The 16,350-nt window shown below is 42.5% G+C and overlaps 3 protein-coding genes across 3 annotated transcripts; 2 read left to right on the top strand and 1 right to left on the bottom strand.

Moving 5' to 3' along the window:
• Positions 1-1,441: 1,441 nt before the first annotated feature.
• On the top strand, positions 1,442-6,467 carry LOC115687171 (probable protein S-acyltransferase 14). The gene is made up of 7 exons (XM_030612645.2): positions 1,442-1,925; positions 2,411-2,630; positions 2,726-2,817; positions 4,339-4,462; positions 4,540-4,625; positions 5,051-5,116; positions 5,889-6,467. Exons 1-7 carry the CDS (start codon positions 1,716-1,718, stop codon positions 6,012-6,014), a joined length of 924 nt encoding a protein of 307 aa, XP_030468505.1. The 5' UTR covers positions 1,442-1,715; the 3' UTR covers positions 6,015-6,467.
• Positions 6,468-7,667: 1,200 nt separating this feature from the next.
• LOC115687170 (pentatricopeptide repeat-containing protein At2g45350, chloroplastic) lies at positions 7,668-10,040 on the top strand. The gene has a single exon (XM_030612644.2). The coding sequence runs from the start codon at positions 7,783-7,785 to the stop codon at positions 9,694-9,696; it is 1,914 nt and encodes a 637-aa protein (XP_030468504.2). The 5' UTR covers positions 7,668-7,782; the 3' UTR covers positions 9,697-10,040.
• A 1,891-nt stretch (positions 10,041-11,931) lies between these two features.
• On the bottom strand, positions 11,932-15,783 carry LOC115687168 (LRR receptor-like serine/threonine-protein kinase GSO1). Its single transcript, XM_030612643.2, has 4 exons — positions 15,106-15,783; positions 14,043-14,303; positions 13,067-13,927; positions 11,932-12,670 (listed from the first exon to the last, which is right to left on the bottom strand). The coding sequence occupies exons 1-4, from the start codon at positions 15,551-15,553 to the stop codon at positions 12,189-12,191; spliced, it is 2,052 nt and encodes a 683-aa protein (XP_030468503.2). The 5' UTR covers positions 15,554-15,783; the 3' UTR covers positions 11,932-12,188.
• Positions 15,784-16,350: the final 567 nt, after the last annotated feature.

The raw sequence follows: 16,350 nt of genomic DNA, 5'->3' as shown, positions 1-16,350 counted from the left end.
CTTTTTCTTCTAAGGACCTGTTGGTAAGTACCAACGCTATTAAAAAGTACCACTTTTATTTGATTGTTTGAAGATTTATAGAGTTATTTAATTGTTTGTAAATTACCAATTTTTATAATAAATTATCAACCTTACTTACCTAACTTACCAACGCTTGAAACTTACAACTTTTCCAAAAAAATACCCACTTTTATTTGAGTGACTTATTAATATTTTTCCTAATTAACTTACCAACCACCACAAAAAATCAGGCTCATGCGACCGAAAATAACTTTATCGCCATGGATACCCTCCTTTGACAAAAACAAACGCTATCGCACAGGCCAAGCAATGGCGGCGAAACACAAATTTGGCCGTCACTGAGAGACCAAGCCCGATGAAGCACAAATTCGTCACCATTGCTCCCCTCTATAGTGAAGAAATATCAGTTTAGTCTCGTCAAAACAAATCAACACGAAACGGGAAAATTATCGAAAAAGTTCTAAACCTATTGAATTCGTGTCAATTAAATCCTAAATCTTTTAATTTGATCAATTTAGTCATATGACTTTTGACGATTTGCTAATTCAGTCCTAAATATTTCAATCGTGCCAATTTACCTTTTGGCGATTTGCCAATTTAATCTTCCAACCAATTTTGGCCACAAATCGCTGACGTGGCGATCTAGTCAACATTGACTGTCTTATGTGGCGTGAGCATCACTAACGTGAATAATTTTTTAAGTTTTTAAAAAAAAATTCTGGATTTTTTTATTTTTTTTCTTCTTTTCTTTTCTCTTTTTTTCCTAACCCTAGCTTAGTGATTCTCGTCGGCCACAGGCAAGGGCCGGCGACCCTCGCCAACCAGGGGCAACGGCCTCAACAGTCTTGTTGGCCACAGGTGAGGGCGTTGGCCCTTGCTAAGACCAGCCAAGGGCGCGGCTCTCACCGGCCAACCAGCGAGGGTCGACCCACTACCTCTCTGGCCTAGGGTCAGAAAAAAAGAAAAAGTAAAGAAAAAATAAAAAAAATTAATTTTTTTTTAAAATTATCTATGTAAGTGCTGACTATCCTATGTAACACAACCAAATCCGTCATGTAGGACGACCGGCGTTAACTGAACCGCCACGTCAACGATTTACATTCAAAATTGACTAGATGCAAATTATCAAAAGATTTACGATTAAATTATCGGAACTTGCCGACCGGCGAAGATTTGGTCGGTCGGCGAATTCAAGCCCCTTATTCGAGACTAACTCGGGCACTCCCGGCCCTTTACCCGAGACAAAGTCCACCTCAGGGCCCCCTTTCTTTCCGAGAAAACACGGCACCGCTTCGTAGCCTCATTCGAAAATTTCTCCCTGTCTACTATTACAGAAAACCATAAGTTTCTTCCTTTTTGATTGATCGAAATGGAAATCATAAGTTAAAATATGTAAAAAGAAGAAGAAGAACAAGAACGGGTCAACAAATAGCTCGTCTCTGCCGACTTTACTTGAAGAGCCCGAATCTCCCTCTCCCTCTCCCTCTCCCTCTCCCTCTCACCTCCAAATTCCCAAAACCCTCGATTTCCACGCACCTCCTCCGCCCCCGAATCTCGTCTCGATCGGGGCGGCGACCCCCCCACCACCACCGGGGGGTGAAATCGAGGACCGGCGGCGACCGGGGCTGGACGGCGAGATCGAGCTCCCGACCACCCGATCCCTCCGCGGCGGCGGCCGGCGCGTCGGCTCTGGCATGCGCGGATCCGGGGTCGCGATGGCGTGGAACGTGTTCAAGTTCTGCACCGCCCTCCGGGGCCTCGGCTCCATCATGATCCTGCTCGTGCTCGGCGTCGTCGGCGTCACCTACTACGCCGTCGTCGTGACCAGCTACGGCCCCGCCCTGCTCGCCGGTGGCGTCGGGGCGTTGGCCGCCCTGGCCGTCCTGGTCTTGTTCCACGGCCTCGTGAGCTTCCCGAATTCCTTGCCTGGTTTTTGTCGATTTCTCTCTTGATCTGAATGTGGAAGAGAATAAAAAAAAGTCTATCTTGAGGTGTGCTTTAAAATTTAAATGCGGAAAGTCCAATGCTTGGTTTCTTTAAATGGGTTTGTTTTTTGGAGGGGGTCTTTCCTAGGATTTATTAGAGTTTGCATTGGCTTATTGTTTGCTGGACGAAATTCTTGGATGTATATATAGAGTATCATTTCAATGTGTGCACACAATTGTTGTGTCTGCAAGTTTCGAGCAATTGGAAGTTCCTTCTGAAGTTCTTTGTCCTGGATTCGCGAAAAATGAGTACTTTTATGAGGAGGCTAATTTCCTGTTGTTGCTCCTGCGTGCCATTTTCTTGCTGACGATTGCCCAAATTTACTAGAGCTTGTTGGCTATTGGAATTTTATTTTTTTTTGTCTGAAAGAAGACTGAAATAATGGAAATTTGATATAATGCAGTTGGTGATGCTGCTGTGGAGTTACTTCTCGGTTGTGTTCACCGACCCTGGTGGTGTTCCACCCAATTGGAGGCCTAGTATTGATGAGGAGAGAGGGGAGTCTGATCCGCTCACTTTACCTGACTTGAGTGGTTTGCAATCCGATCCATCCAATCAAAGAATCCGTTATTGTCGAAAGTGTAACCATTTCAAGCCGCCTCGCTGTCATCATTGTTCTGTTTGTAAGTTCTACTAAACTGTTTTTTTCAATTCTATTATTTTATGTCTACCTTTTTGCGTTCTAGGCTGCTGACAGATAGCCTGTAACTTGTTTTAGGTGGAAGCTGTGTGCTCAAAATGGATCATCATTGTGTATGGGTTGTCAACTGTGTTGGAGCATTAAATTACAAATATTTCCTTCTTTTTCTGGTAAGTTTACACCTTGCCTGGGATGTTAAGTTGGATTTTGGTATGTATGGTTTTAGGTCTTTACATTATTATGACATGTCACTGTTCATGTACTATCTGCCTTAGCCTTATCTATTCTGAAATGCTGAAATCATGTAGTCTTCTCACTTATGCTTTTGGTATGTCTAGAATAATTTATTTGATGCTTGTTGTAGAATTTCTAGGTCCGACACTGAGTTCGAAATGATGAAAAAGCATTACAAAATTTTAAGGTGTTCTAAAAGAACTGAGAAAATTGGTTTGGCTTCTGTGCCTTTTCAAGGTCTGGCATGTTGAATTTTTTTATCTTCTCCTTTCTGAAACATTCATTTTCGACCTCCGATTGGGCCTTTTCCTAGTGTCTTGCTGCTTTATCTTCACATTTTGGAAATGCACTTTGAGGTTTAAGTATGAAATGATCTGCACATATTGAGAGAGAGAGAGAGAGAGAGGGACAGAGAGAGAGAGAGAGAGAGAGAGAGAGAGAGAGAGACAGAGAGACAGAGAGACCTGAAACGTGACTTTAAAATTTAACTGTCCATCATCTGTTTAGCTTTACTGTAGCTTCTAGAAATTCGTTTATCTTGTATTCTTCATATTTTGAAAAACTGGTTTTTTGTTTTCGTATATGTTGCAAGCTTGTTTATATTTTGTGAATGAGTGATATCACACAGCACCCCGGGCAAGAAAAAATTTGTTAATCTGCACTTGCCATTGTGGTCCAGGGGTCATTGCTCTTCAGTTCAGCACGCCAAGTTTGTTAGGCAGTATACATGTTATCCCTCCCCAGATTTTGCATACCTGTATAAATATGTACCCCCCTCCCTGTCCCGCTTTCCTTTCTCCCTAAAGAAAAGAAAAGGACAAAAAATAATGAGGAAAAGACAAAGGAACACAGAAATTGAATGTTGATTATAATGACGGTTATCGTTTTTATTATAGTAGAAAAAAGTGGAATCTGTGATTAGACGGTTCTGTTCCGTGATTCTTGCTGATGATGTTTTCCTTTAAGATTGTTTCTGTGTGATTTACTTCCCTCCAAGGCTTAGCCTATTCTGTCCTAGATTCATGAACATTTATTTTTTTTGGTTTACTATGATGGTTATGTGATATCAATGCATAGACTTTTTTGTTTTGGTCGGAATTTCAATGCATGGACTTAGGCAGTCCACTTTGTGTTTAACTCTTTGTTGGTCCTGTTGAAGCTAGAAACATTATTTTGTTCCACATGATGCAATCAATCATAATTCAGCGGTCATTTTTGTGCTTCAAACATGTGCTCTTGCTCATATGGAATATTGTCCATTTTTCTCTCCATATCTCTCATATGCTCATAATTTCGGCATGTATGACATTTGCAGTTATCCTTGGTATTTGACTGTGTGAATACTTTTGGTTATCCGCGATTTACTCATAAAGAATAGTTTTTTTGTTTTTTAGGCAAATTTTTTGACTGGACAACGGCTAAGGTTTTAGTTGGTCCTTTTCTGAATTTGAATGCAGTTCTATACCTTCCTTGAGACAAGTGTCGTTACTTTGGCCTTACTTCCACACTTCATAGCATTCTTTACTGATGGAGAGATACCTGGAACCCCTGGCACTCTTGCAACGACTTTTCTTTCTTTCGGTAAGGTCAACATAACCGTTTGTGACCTTCTCTTGCATCTTTTTTCCTATTAATAATGTTTTTCTGTTGGTCATTAGTTTTGAATTTGGCATTTGCATTGAGCGTATTGGGCTTCCTGATCTTGCATATATCTTTGGTTGCTGCCAACACCACCACAATCGAGGTATTACCTTCACTTCTGATTCTAAGCATGTTGTTTGAACGTCAAGTGGTTTGCTCACGACTTTTCCCTTCCTATTTGGTAAATTTTGCATGTGGAGTGTTATTATTTTGCTTTAGAAATCTTGGAGATACTTTATGTGCATTATCTGCTGATTATACTTCGAAACAACGAACTTGTTGATGGTGACTTTAGACAGTCATTGCTTATTTAGTTTTAGCAAAATAATGCCTATATGACCTAAAGAAGTATTCCTGAGCAAGCTTCCATAGCTTGATATGAAATTGAGAAAAGAAGTATCCCTTTTATGCTAAACATGTATTTGCTGAAAGAACTCTGTATTTCTGCATGGATGAATTAATGCCAAAGTCGTAAAAATTTCTTCTTTGTTCTTCATTGTTTCCTGTGGTTTCTGCTCTTGTGATCAGGCTTATGAGAAGAAGACCACTCCCAGATGGCGTTATGACCTTGGACGGAAAAGAAATTTTGAGCAGGTAGCATCTTTTGAAATTTCATTGATCATGTTCATTAATCTTTCTTGAAAGTCCCGAAATAATCTTTTCTAACAAAATGCAAGAAAACCTTCTGTAATATGAAGTTCAAAATGCTTTTCTCACAACTACTCTTGTTTCCCTTTTCCTAGTCTTGATATGCCAAAAGTATTTCATATGTTATTGGATTTCCGCAATGAGCAGGAGCTCCAAGAACAGTAATGTGATTGAAGATGGTAATTGAGGGAGAGTAGCATTATGATTGTTAAATATGTGCTAGTTGTTAGTTGATCCGAAAGGTGGTTAACCTAAAATTTCATGTGTCGCAAAAAGATTGAAGTTAGAAGATTTCATTACGTCTACACCAGAACCAACGACATTTTTGTAAGTGCATGTAGTTGACCCCCCTGCCAGACTGTTGGTTACTTGTGGTTTATCTTCAGGAGTCTACATTAAGGAAAGAGTATAAAGTATAAGTTATGGTACAATATAAATAAGTCCTGTAAACTAGTTGAAGTTGTATTTAAAGAGTTCACTGTTAGTATGGGGAAAACAATTTTCTGTCAGCATTTCACCAGAGTGTCATAAATGGACAGCACCCTATTCTGTTTTCTCTGATTCTGTATCGTTTCGCAATTTTCATCGTCTGCAGTTGGTGTAAATGGATGATTGCACAATAAAACAAGAAGTGAAGATTACTGAAGTTGGATTCTAATTTTCTTAATTTTCCCATACTGGTTTCTTATTAATAATGGATCTCTCTTTTGTGCGCTAGGTGTTTGGAACAGATAAACTATACTGGTTCGTTCCAGCTTATCTGGAGGAAGATAAGAAGCGAATGCCATCTCTGCACGGTCTTGACTACCCAGTGAGACCCGAATTTGGTTCAGAAGCATTCTAGGAACCATCTCACTGTTCATTTCCCAGGAGGATCCAGAAATGTGCCTCATAAATCTTGGGAGATGGATCTCTTTGACAACTGCGTCCTTTCCATCACTAAAAGGAGGCTGCTGCTAAATTTGGCTCCATGATTCGTGTTTCCTGGATAACTTAATTTAGAAGAAGAGAGCAAGCGGGAAAGGGGGTGGCTTGCCTCGTGTGAATCGAGGAGTCGTGCCGAGCAGAGCAAGATGGGTCGAGCATATGATCTGTACATAAGGTTGAGTAGATTCGGAAGATTGCGAGGTAAGGAACCCCAGTGCACAATTTGTTCGGTCAATGTCGAGATGTTCTGTTCAGTCTCACTGAAGCGTAGATTCAGTTCTGGTGGATTAGAGGGCTGTTGAGTGATGCCTGAGTTGTTTAAGTACTACTACTACACAAATAATATCTGACCTCAAACGTCTTCCTGCAATTCGTGCTCGCTGCAACTGAACGACGCAATTTACTCGACGATAATCATATCCATTGTGAATTTGTTGATTTCTTTTATTTTTACTCTTCCATTAAAATCCAAAATACTAACATTTTATTTAATCGACGTATCGACACTTGCATTTTTTTTACGAAAGTTTCTGAGTATCTTAAATTAAAAGTTAGGATTTTGTCTAATGCAAGAAGTAAAATACCCATTTAAACGGACGTTAGTGTTATGTTATAAGGTCGTGAGCATCCGATAATGAGAGAAAACAAATTACTTATATAATTCAATGCGTTTTTTTTTATTTTTTGGTCATACAACTCAACTCAATGCGTTTGGCGTAGTGTATTCATGCGAATAAGTGTCTCCATCTCTAGTAACCTTGTGATTAAAATGAAGAGATTAAATGGATGGATCACATTATGGGAGCACAATATAAAATATGTAGGAAGTACCGTAAAAAAATTCCAAACGGGTACATTCATGTCATGTTTTACCTCAAATCAAAAACTTGTAAGCTCGGTGTCAAATTTACTCTAAATTATTTTTGTGTCACAAGAAATCACAAATCGATGTACCCGTGATGATTTTCTTTTAAATTTGCCTTAAGGTTTTGATAGATTTATCATAAATATACCAATTTAAAAAATTTTGGTAAATTTATCACAGGATACTGGTTTAAGGTTTTCTGTGACATGAAAATTAGTTTTGGAGAAATGTGCCACGGACAAATATACCAATTCAAGATTTTTTCGATGAGACAACCTTTGACTTCCACTTATAACACGTTGTGCTCACCCGGTGCCTTGCGACTTAAAAGTGACAATTTTTCGTTTTCTTTTTCATGTGTGTACATGTTGCAAAGATATCGAAATCAAGAAAGAAATATGCGTGTTACTATAACTCCGTTTGTTTCGCGTAAAATAAATGATTTTGATAATATTTTTCTAAAAATAACTGCTTATATCGCTTGACATAATTATTCAATGAAAAATGTTTATATTACCAATAATAATTTATGTTTAAACATCTTCTAAAGCGATGAAAATATTTTTCGTTGATCATTTAAACGAGCGATACAAATAATCCATTTTAAATCGTCGATTTGTTTTTTTTTTTGGCGGAACAAGCGGAAAAATCGAGATTTTTTTTCCGGTGATATTCAGGGAAAGCGTCCTTGCGACCGAACTCCAGGATAACAGGAGCTTTCAACGTACGAACGGCTTAGCTCCCCCACACGATACCAGTTCGTCTTGGTCAAGAACAGAGAGAGCATCAGAGAAGCTTCGGGCGCAGTCGGCGGACCGCGATGCTCCTCGTCTCGAGCCCGAACCAGCCATGGAACTCGACGCAGCCCACGCTCGGTCACCTCCGGAACTGCCGGACCCCCCGCGACGTGGACCAAATCCACGCGAGGATGATCACCACCGGCCTCATCCGCGACGCTTCCCTCGCCTCCGATCTCGTCCTCGCCTTGTGCTCCTCCCCGTACCCGCCGGTGGCCGAGTTCGCCCGCCGCGCCTTCTTCGCCCGCCGCCGCCGCCGCCCCTTCTCGGGCCGCCGCGGGAGCGGGAGCGGCAGCGGGGAGGACCCTTTTCTTTGGAACGCGATCCTCAAGTCCTATTCCCACGGAGTTGAGCCCGAGGGAGCGTTGCCCGTGTTCCGTCTGATGGCCGAGAACGGGATTCTGGGGGACAGGTTCTCGTTCTCTCTGGTCTTGAAAGCGTGCTCGCGGCTGGGTTCGTTGAAGGGAGGGCTGCAGGTTCACGGGTTGCTGTGGAAACTGGAAATGGCGTCGGACTTGTACTTGCAGAATTGCTTGATGGGGTGGTACTTGCGGTGCGGGTGTCTTGGCGATGCGCGCCAGGTGTTTGATAGAATGGCTGCTCGTGATTCCGTATCTTACAATTGCATGATAGATGGTTACGTTAAATGTGGGATGATTGAGTCGGCGCGCGAATTGTTCGACTCGATGCCGGTCGAGGAGAAGAATCTAATTTCTTGGAACTCCATGCTGAGCGGGTATTCCCAATCAGAAGATGGGCTTATCCCTGCTCGGAAGCTTTTTGAGGAAATGCCTGAGAGGGACTTGATTTCGTGGAACACCGTGATTCATGCGTATGTCAGGTGTGGGAAGATGGGAGATGCTCATGGACTGTTTAATGCGATGCCTGAAAAGGATGTGGTCACTTGGGCTAACATGATAGATGGCTATGCCAAGATAGGATGTGTGGATATTGCGAGAGATTTCTTTTCTGAAATACCCGAGCAAGATGTTGTCGCTTGCAATGCAATGATGGCTGGATGCGTTCAAAATGGTCTCCATGCAGAAGCTTTGGAGATCTTCTATTCTATGAAGATTGAGAGGAATTTGTCGCCTGATATTACCACTTTATTGATTGTACTTTCTGCTATTGCTCAATTAGGACAGCTTAATGAAGGAATTGCAGTGCATCGCTATATAAAAGATATTGGTTTCTCGTTAGGTGGAAAACTTGGTGTTGCTCTAATAGACATGTACTCAAAATGCGGATCCATACAGAATGCCAAGTCAGTATTTGATGTGTTGCCTGAAAAAGATGTCGATCACTGGAATGCAATTATAGGTGGGTTGGCTATTCATGGTCTAGGAGAATGTGCTTTTGATATGTTGATGGAGATGGAAAGACTCTCCGTGAAACCGGATGATATCACGTTCATTGGAGTGTTGCACGCTTGTGGCCATTCCGGCTTGGTGAAGGAAGGTCTCATCTGTTTTGAGCTTATGAGAAGAGTTTACATGATCAATCCAAGAATTCAACACTATGGTTGCATGGTTGACATCCTCTGTCGGGCAGGTTATTTAAATGAGGCAAAGAAATTCATCGAAGAAATGCCAGTCGAGCCAAATGACATTATTCAGAGGACCCTGCTTAGTGCTTGTAAGATTCAAGAGAACTACAATATTGGGCTGCCAGTTGCTAATTCTCTATTTAGGCAGGCTTCATGCAATTCAACTTCTTATGTTCTTCTCTCTCACATGTATGCGGGTCTTGGCCTGTGGAAGCAGGCTAGAAGTGTTAGAGAAGTAATGAAAGAGAGGAGAATTCCAAAACTTCGAGGATGCAGTTGGATTGAACTCAACGGAATCGTTCATGAGTTTTCTGTGGATGATAGGTCCCATTCACAAGTTGCAGAGATTTATTTGATGTTGGGCACTCCATTGATTCCAATTCAGAAGTAACTTGCTAGGAATTAGTTGTTAAGTTAGAATTTTATGGAGAATTCTTTCTTCTACCTGAGAAAATAATGGATCGATTCATCTTCCCAATTTGTGGGAAAATGGAAAGCACCCCAATTTGCGATAGCTTCTCGGTATCCTTGTTTTTGGGAGGTCTCTTCAATTCAATTGTACATACGAGTTATTAACTTAACTCTAGCTATGAAAAGCACACTGTAATTAGCATCTCTTTTGAATCTAAATAGTGCGCACTTTGTCTCGCGTCTCTTTGTCTGGTGTTCGCTATATGACCTGTATCTTTCTCTGGTGTTCGCTATATGAAAAGGGTCGAGCATTTATGATGTGTTTCTTCATATCTTCGTTTTGGTTAGGCAGGGCGAGCTGGAGTCAGATGCAGCCTTCCGCTGGAAATTTGAGATGACTCTGGCTTGAAGAACTACCCTTCAATAAGGGGCGTGCAACGCGCAGTATCAGACCCAGTACAAGCACACGATGTCTGGTGTGATTTAGTTTGTCGTCCTTCATAATTTTCACATTGTAGAGTTGCTAATGAGGTTCCCCGTGCCTTTCAGTTTCAACTATGAGGCAAATCAAAACTGCCAGAGAATCATGATATTTTTAGTTAAAGTGCACTCACAAGCCGTCGCTAAACCTGCCTAGTTGATTTATCGAAGGGAAATCGCAGTTTTTTCATGATGGATCCTTTGCCCCCGAGAAATTAAAGAAATCATCTTCGTCTTGAATAGAACAGAACCCTCTCACCAAGAACAAAACCGTGTTTCTGCGAACATACTTTGAATCGACTTCTTGAAGCGCAACAAAGAGAAACCTCTCGCAAGAATTCTAGGAAAAATAGCAGGGGGATGTACACAGGCTCCACAATCAATACTGTGAGTAATTGGCGAGTTGCACGTGTCTGCTGGTGAAGAATTCAGACTGTGACGCAATGGCTGCTCCTCATTATGTCAAGAAGGAAATTGATAAATTATAAAATAAAGCATCATGGTATTGAGGTTTCAGTGTGGAGCTGTTCATAGTGGAGTCTACTTTTACTCATCGAGAGGCAAGCAGTTCAGTGCAGAGATGGATAACGGAGGACCTTCACACAATTAGATGATACAATGACGGTGCCGAAAAAAGGTGCATGAAGATTAGTTCTTGATGACGGATAGGGGTGAGCATGATGGACCGCCCGAATCGGGACCGGACCGGACCGGCCGGTTTGGTCCGGTTCTCGAGAGTATCGGTCCGGTTCCCGGTTCCTAAAAGTGGAACGGTTTCCGGGCGGTCTAGTTCCCGGTTCTAGGGTGGGAATCGGACCGGACCGGACCAGACCGGACCGGACCGGACCGATAAATATATACATATTTACTTTTTAAATTTTTTGAAGAAAACAAGAAAGCCTAATCTATTCCCTTTTGCCTTTACCAATTTTTTTAAGGATTGGTTCCATTGATTCCATCGGAACGTAATTAGTTCCATTTGAAAATAGAAAAATAAATACATTTATTTATTTAAAATAGAAAGCCTAATTTAAAAATACGTGATTGGTTCCATTAGAATCGGACCGGATCATCGGTCCGGTCCGGTCCACGGTCCTAGGACTAGCCGGTCCGGTCCTCAATCCTAAAAAATGGGAATCGGTCCTCCCGGTCCGGTTTCCGGTTCTTGGGTGGGACCGGACCGGACCGAAAACCGCTCACCCCTAATGACGGAGTCAAATCACCATAAATTGATGGTGTCGCAGGAGAGGAAGCGGTCATGGTAAAGGCTAGAAACCCAAATCGTGCTGTCAAGTAGCTCCTAAGAAGTGATCATAATCAAGGAAACCGCAAGCTTGATTCTATACACCAAGCATGAGATGGTTCTTAGTAAGTTATTGCCGCTGCGCAATCACGCTGTAATACACGATTGGCCTGGATGGTAAACATTCCTGATTTGTGCAGAAGGAAAGACCTGATTTGACAGGTACTTAAAACAATAATCGTGCAACATGTTTCACCAGTGCACCGGCCAACACCATTTTCATCGACATTGCCAGAAAAGGTCTTTGCAACGTCAATCTCTGGCATCCCAGATAGAATTCAAAGTTATTTGCCACCGCGGAAAGGCCAAGCAATGGATGAAGACTGGAAGCAACCCAGGTGAGAATTCAATCCCTTTCCAGGGATCTCCATGATCTAAGCAGGCACTAGATACTAGCTACAACTCTAAATACGGACTCAAAGCCAACATGAATGCAGTCAACTTAAGCAAAATACTTCTTAAACAAAGGCCTAATTCCCCAATAATTGCATCTTAAGGTACTTCATCTACATTACAATACACTAGTACACAAGTCACAGTAAAAGAGATGACTGATTAAAGGACAGTGCAGAATGGCATACATACAAGCCGCCTACAGCTTCACCATTTAGAGAGAGAAATTAGAAATGGAACTCAGCTTGTCTCAGATCATCGGAAAAATTGAGGCCAGAATTAATTCCATCTAGGAGTCAAGATCTTCCGCTCAATCTATTCAATTCTTGAACGACATTCTCCATCGACGGTCTGCAGTATGGAGACTCCTGGATGCAACGCAAAGCAATAGCCGCTAGCTTGGCTGCCTCCTGTTCTGAATAATTGCCCTCAAGATTCGGATCCACGAAATCTTCGAATTTACAGTTTTCCGCTCCTTGCCACATGCCGGGGGTGATGTTGCACTTACCCGTGATGATTTGGAAGACAAGTTTGCCGAACGCATATATGTCGCTCTTTTCAGTGAAGCGGCCAGTAATGGTGTACTCAGGAGCAAGATATCCCATAGCGGCACTGGCTTTGAGCGTCGAGAATACAATATCATCCGCAAGAAGTTTATGAAGGCCCGAATCAGATAACAGGGGATTGTTCCAGTGGTCAATAAGGACTTTCTCCGCGGATATGTTCTGGTGAACAAGAGCAGGCTTTTTCCCTTTAATTGCATGTATGTATTTGATGCCTGAAAAATGGAACATAACGTTTAAGCATTGCTGAGCTAAGCAAAGGCATGAAGCCGAGTTGTTTTAGAACTATCCATGAGTACTTAGGCTAAAATAAAAGTAAGAGGTCACCATTTCAGGTAAATACATATAGAAGGAAAGAGTATCATTTAGCGGAGAATATATTAAAGCTTTAATGCTGAGGATAATGTATACACACTGCTTTCCGGAGAACTACCCACTCATGACTGAATCATGTTCATTGCAGCAATGTTTTGATCAAACAAATCTTTCACAACGCTATATCGTAGAGAACAGATCGTGCCTAGCAATGTGAACAACCAACACTTATGCACATGTTTACGATTAATTTTCAAGAATGGCAATTAGATGGCAAAAAGAGTTATAGATGCTACCTTCAGCGATGCCATTGATGATGGAAACCCTCGTGGACCATTCAAGCACTTTGTTGCTTCCTTTGTTCAGATCGAGATATTGAAGTAAGTTTCCGTTTGCAACAGATTCATAGATCAGAAAACATTCACCTCTTCCTTTCGAACAGCAAAAGCCCCTCAACCTAACCAGATTTGTGTGCTTTAGCGACGTCAGTAGCTTCAGGCCCTTGAGAAACTCGGCTTCGTCAGTCCGGCAACTTGTCTTGGCAATGCACTTCACAGCAACAACCGACCCATCTCTCAGTATCCCCTTATAAATGGCAGAGAAATTACTCTTCCCCAGTAAGTTTGTCTCAGAGAAGCAGTGAGTCGCACGTTCCACATCTTCCAAGTTGAACATAAAGCTCTCAAATACTTCTTGAGAGAAACCAGTTCCGCCTTTAGCCAGCGGGTCCCATCCACTCGAATACTCCAAGCTGATGAGAGGAGAGGCACTTCTTCTGTAAGCCTCCTTCACCTGATCAGTGCTAAGACGGCTATCCGAAGTATCGAAAGTACTTCCAATTTTCTGCTTCTGGCGACGGTAAACAGAGAAACCAAAAAGTCCAATTACTGTGAATGCAACAATAGTTCCAATCACCCCAACAACTAAACCGGCTCGCGGGCTTTTGGAAGGATTAGAACAGCGCGCTTCACTGCAATTTGACGGTACTTTTGCAGACTCCGGAATGTCTTTAGTAGTAAGATTCTTTAGTCCGAACGCTTCAGGTCTGTTAGGATTTATAAGGTCGGGCGAATTACAGATTTCCAAGTCAGAAAAACCATTTCCACACAGTCCGTGGTTGTTCTCATATCGGAAGCCGCCATTGAGCCTCTTCAAAGCTGCCAGTTCACAATGGAAAAAAGTCAAAACGAAATTCCATTTACGTGTTTCTAACAAAACAAAGGCCAAATAACCAGCGCTAAACTGCACTCAGCCAGAGAGGCTAAAAATTACCTGGAGGGACATTGCCCGAAAGGCTATTGTTTCTGATGTCCAAAAACTCGAGCAGGGGAACATCAGCCAATCTAGTGGGAATGGAACCGAAAAGATTGTTGAAGCTCATGTCCAACCTCGTTAAATTCTCCAAATCCCCCAAGGTCGCAGGAATCGCACCGGCTAGCTGGTTATATTGCAATGCGAGTACACTAAGCTTCTTCAGAGATCCCAGCTGTGTCGGTAGACTCCCCGCCAATTTGTTGTAGCACAGCTGCAGAACTGCACAGAAAAACACATGTTCCCTCAGTCAGGTGGTCATCCTTCTAGAAATAATTCTTTTTATCTCTACTCATCACTTCAAACAAAATAAGTGAATAAATTGTAACCAAAAGAAAAAAACAAATGACTTGTGAGATTACATCTGAAGCAACAACTGCATACATTCTGCTGTATCTGGCATGATCAGCATTCCTTCTTTTCCTTTTTCTAGGTAAAATGAAACCTATCTTTCCGCTATATACCCGATGCATCAGATAAACCCTACATATGCTATATACAAAAACAAACCCCACGTAGTTTTCATCTTCAAAGTTTAACTGAAAAAATTCCACTGAGTACCTAGATCAGTCATTAAGATTGATTATGCTACTAAATTGAGGAGAACTCTCTGAGCCAGCCCATGAATGACCAAGATCATAGCATTTTAGGCCAGATTCTAAGGATCATACGCACATTGACGTACAGTCATAGAAAGCTTTCAACTTGTAAACAGGGGAACACACACACATACAAAGGTTCAAACTTTCAACTAAAAAGAGTTAAAAATCTAAAGGGTGCTCAAACAATCTTAGGTCTTCTCCGGCCAGGGGAAAAACACATTCTTTTACAATGAGACCCCACAAAACTCAAAAAAGAAAAGATAAATTTGTCAAACAAAGGAAAAGTCCTTTGGCCCCCCCAAAAGAGAAAGGCAAATCAATAAATGGAAATTAACAGTCTCACCAAATAAACAACTTTCGCGCTCCTGATACCAAAAATCTTTAGATACAGAAAAAAAGAAGGAAGGAAAACAAGAACGAACCTTGAAGATTCGACAAGCTGCCAATCTCAGGAGGAATCTCCCCAGAGAGGTTGTTGACGTTGAGATACAGGTCGCTGAGCGAGCGCAACCCCCCAATCTCCTTCGGTACCTCTCCACTCAACCCGTTGAAATGCAAGTACAGCCCCGTCAAGCCCCGGAGCCCGCCGACCGCGGCCGGTAACCTCCCGGTCAGCCTCTTCCCCACGAGGGAGATGTTCGCCACGCGGCCCCGCTCGTCGCACGCCACGCCCTCGAACGACCCGTCGCCGCACGGGTCCGAGCCGAGCGCCCACGAGGTCAAGACCCGGCCCTCCGGGTCGAGGGACGACTTCATGGCCATGAGGGCGGCGAGCTCGGAAGTGAGTACGGCGAAAGAATGCGGGAGGAGGAGGAGGAGGAGGAGGAGGAGGGCATGGAGGAGAGAGAAGATAAGAAGGAGAGGAGGCATGCTTTCCGAGAATGGAAGAACACCAAGGAAAGTAGCGGGCAAATGCGGGAAAACGTGAAGTTTCCGGCGTCTGGACAGTCGTCAGGTTGAAGGCAAAGCGGAGGAAAATGGCCGAGAAAGCGAGGAACTTTCTCGGGGATGGGCAGAGAGAGAGAGTGAAGAAGCAGAAGAAAAATGCGAGCTTTCTTTGTCTGGAGTGGGAGGAGGACTGGTTAGTGTGAAGCAAAATGAGAGAGAGAGACAGAGACACAGAGAATCTTAAGGTAAAAAGCGGAGGTTTTGGGCTTGGGGGGTGTTTGGTTGGAGGGGAAGTGCGAGGAAGTGGTCGAGAAAAAGTTTGCAGGGAAAGCGTGCTTTCAAAAGCGAGAGTTGCGGGGAACGTGAGCATGTGTTCGCGCAAATCCTGATGGAGATAGATTCAGATGATTTGTGGGGTGAGAGAGTCTTTGCGGGTCTTTGCATTAGTTCCATAATCATCGTTCAAATTGAAACGGGGGCAACAGTTGGATGGCATGTCGATTTGCATAATGCCAGCTTGACCGATGCTCTGCAGTAAATCAAGATGATCTTTGTCAGCCGGTGCTTTAGGAAAGGAGGATCTTTGTCAGTGTTCCATGACTAGACTACAGTGTCTGGGTCTCACCTATATCTTTCCCCCACCCAGCTATTATATTACGCAAAGTTAAAATTATTTTCAAAAAATTATTTTTCGACTTTTTGAACATTTTCCAATAATGAAAAACTAATCAAGAAAAATTTTCTCAAGGAGAAAACAACTAATGTAGATTGGGGAAAAA

This window comes from Syzygium oleosum, unplaced genomic scaffold (assembly GCF_021117445.2).
Source record: "Syzygium oleosum isolate NSW1041296 unplaced genomic scaffold, Sole_v2.1 Sole_v2.15, whole genome shotgun sequence".
Classification (NCBI taxonomy): domain Eukaryota; kingdom Viridiplantae; phylum Streptophyta; class Magnoliopsida; order Myrtales; family Myrtaceae; genus Syzygium; species Syzygium oleosum.
Note: the sequence above shows the minus strand (reverse complement) of the source record. Positions and strands in the feature narration are given on the sequence as shown.

What these genes read in the sequence shown, in the direction of transcription:
- LOC115687168 (XM_030612643.2), bottom strand. Translation starts at nt 15,553, where the DNA reads ATGCCTCCTCTCCTTCTTATCTTCTCTCTCCTCCATGCCCTCCTCCTC. An exon ending in CAGCTTGTCGAATCTTCAAG is followed by an intron (nt 14,304 to 15,105) that starts GTTCGTTCTTGT and finishes TTTTCTGTGCAG; the next exon opens with TTCTGCAGCTGTGCTACAAC. An exon ending in TTCGGGCAATGTCCCTCCAG is followed by an intron (nt 13,928 to 14,042) that starts GTAATTTTTAGC and finishes GTGAACTGGCAG; the next exon opens with CTTTGAAGAGGCTCAATGGC.
- LOC115687171 (XM_030612645.2), top strand. Translation starts at nt 1,716, where the DNA reads ATGCGCGGATCCGGGGTCGCGATGGCGTGGAACGTGTTCAAGTTCTGC. An exon ending in AATATTTCCTTCTTTTTCTG is followed by an intron (nt 2,818 to 4,338) that starts GTAAGTTTACAC and finishes ATTTGAATGCAG; the next exon opens with TTCTATACCTTCCTTGAGAC. An exon ending in AACGACTTTTCTTTCTTTCG is followed by an intron (nt 4,463 to 4,539) that starts GTAAGGTCAACA and finishes GTTGGTCATTAG; the next exon opens with TTTTGAATTTGGCATTTGCA.
- LOC115687170 (XM_030612644.2), top strand. Translation starts at nt 7,783, where the DNA reads ATGCTCCTCGTCTCGAGCCCGAACCAGCCATGGAACTCGACGCAGCCC.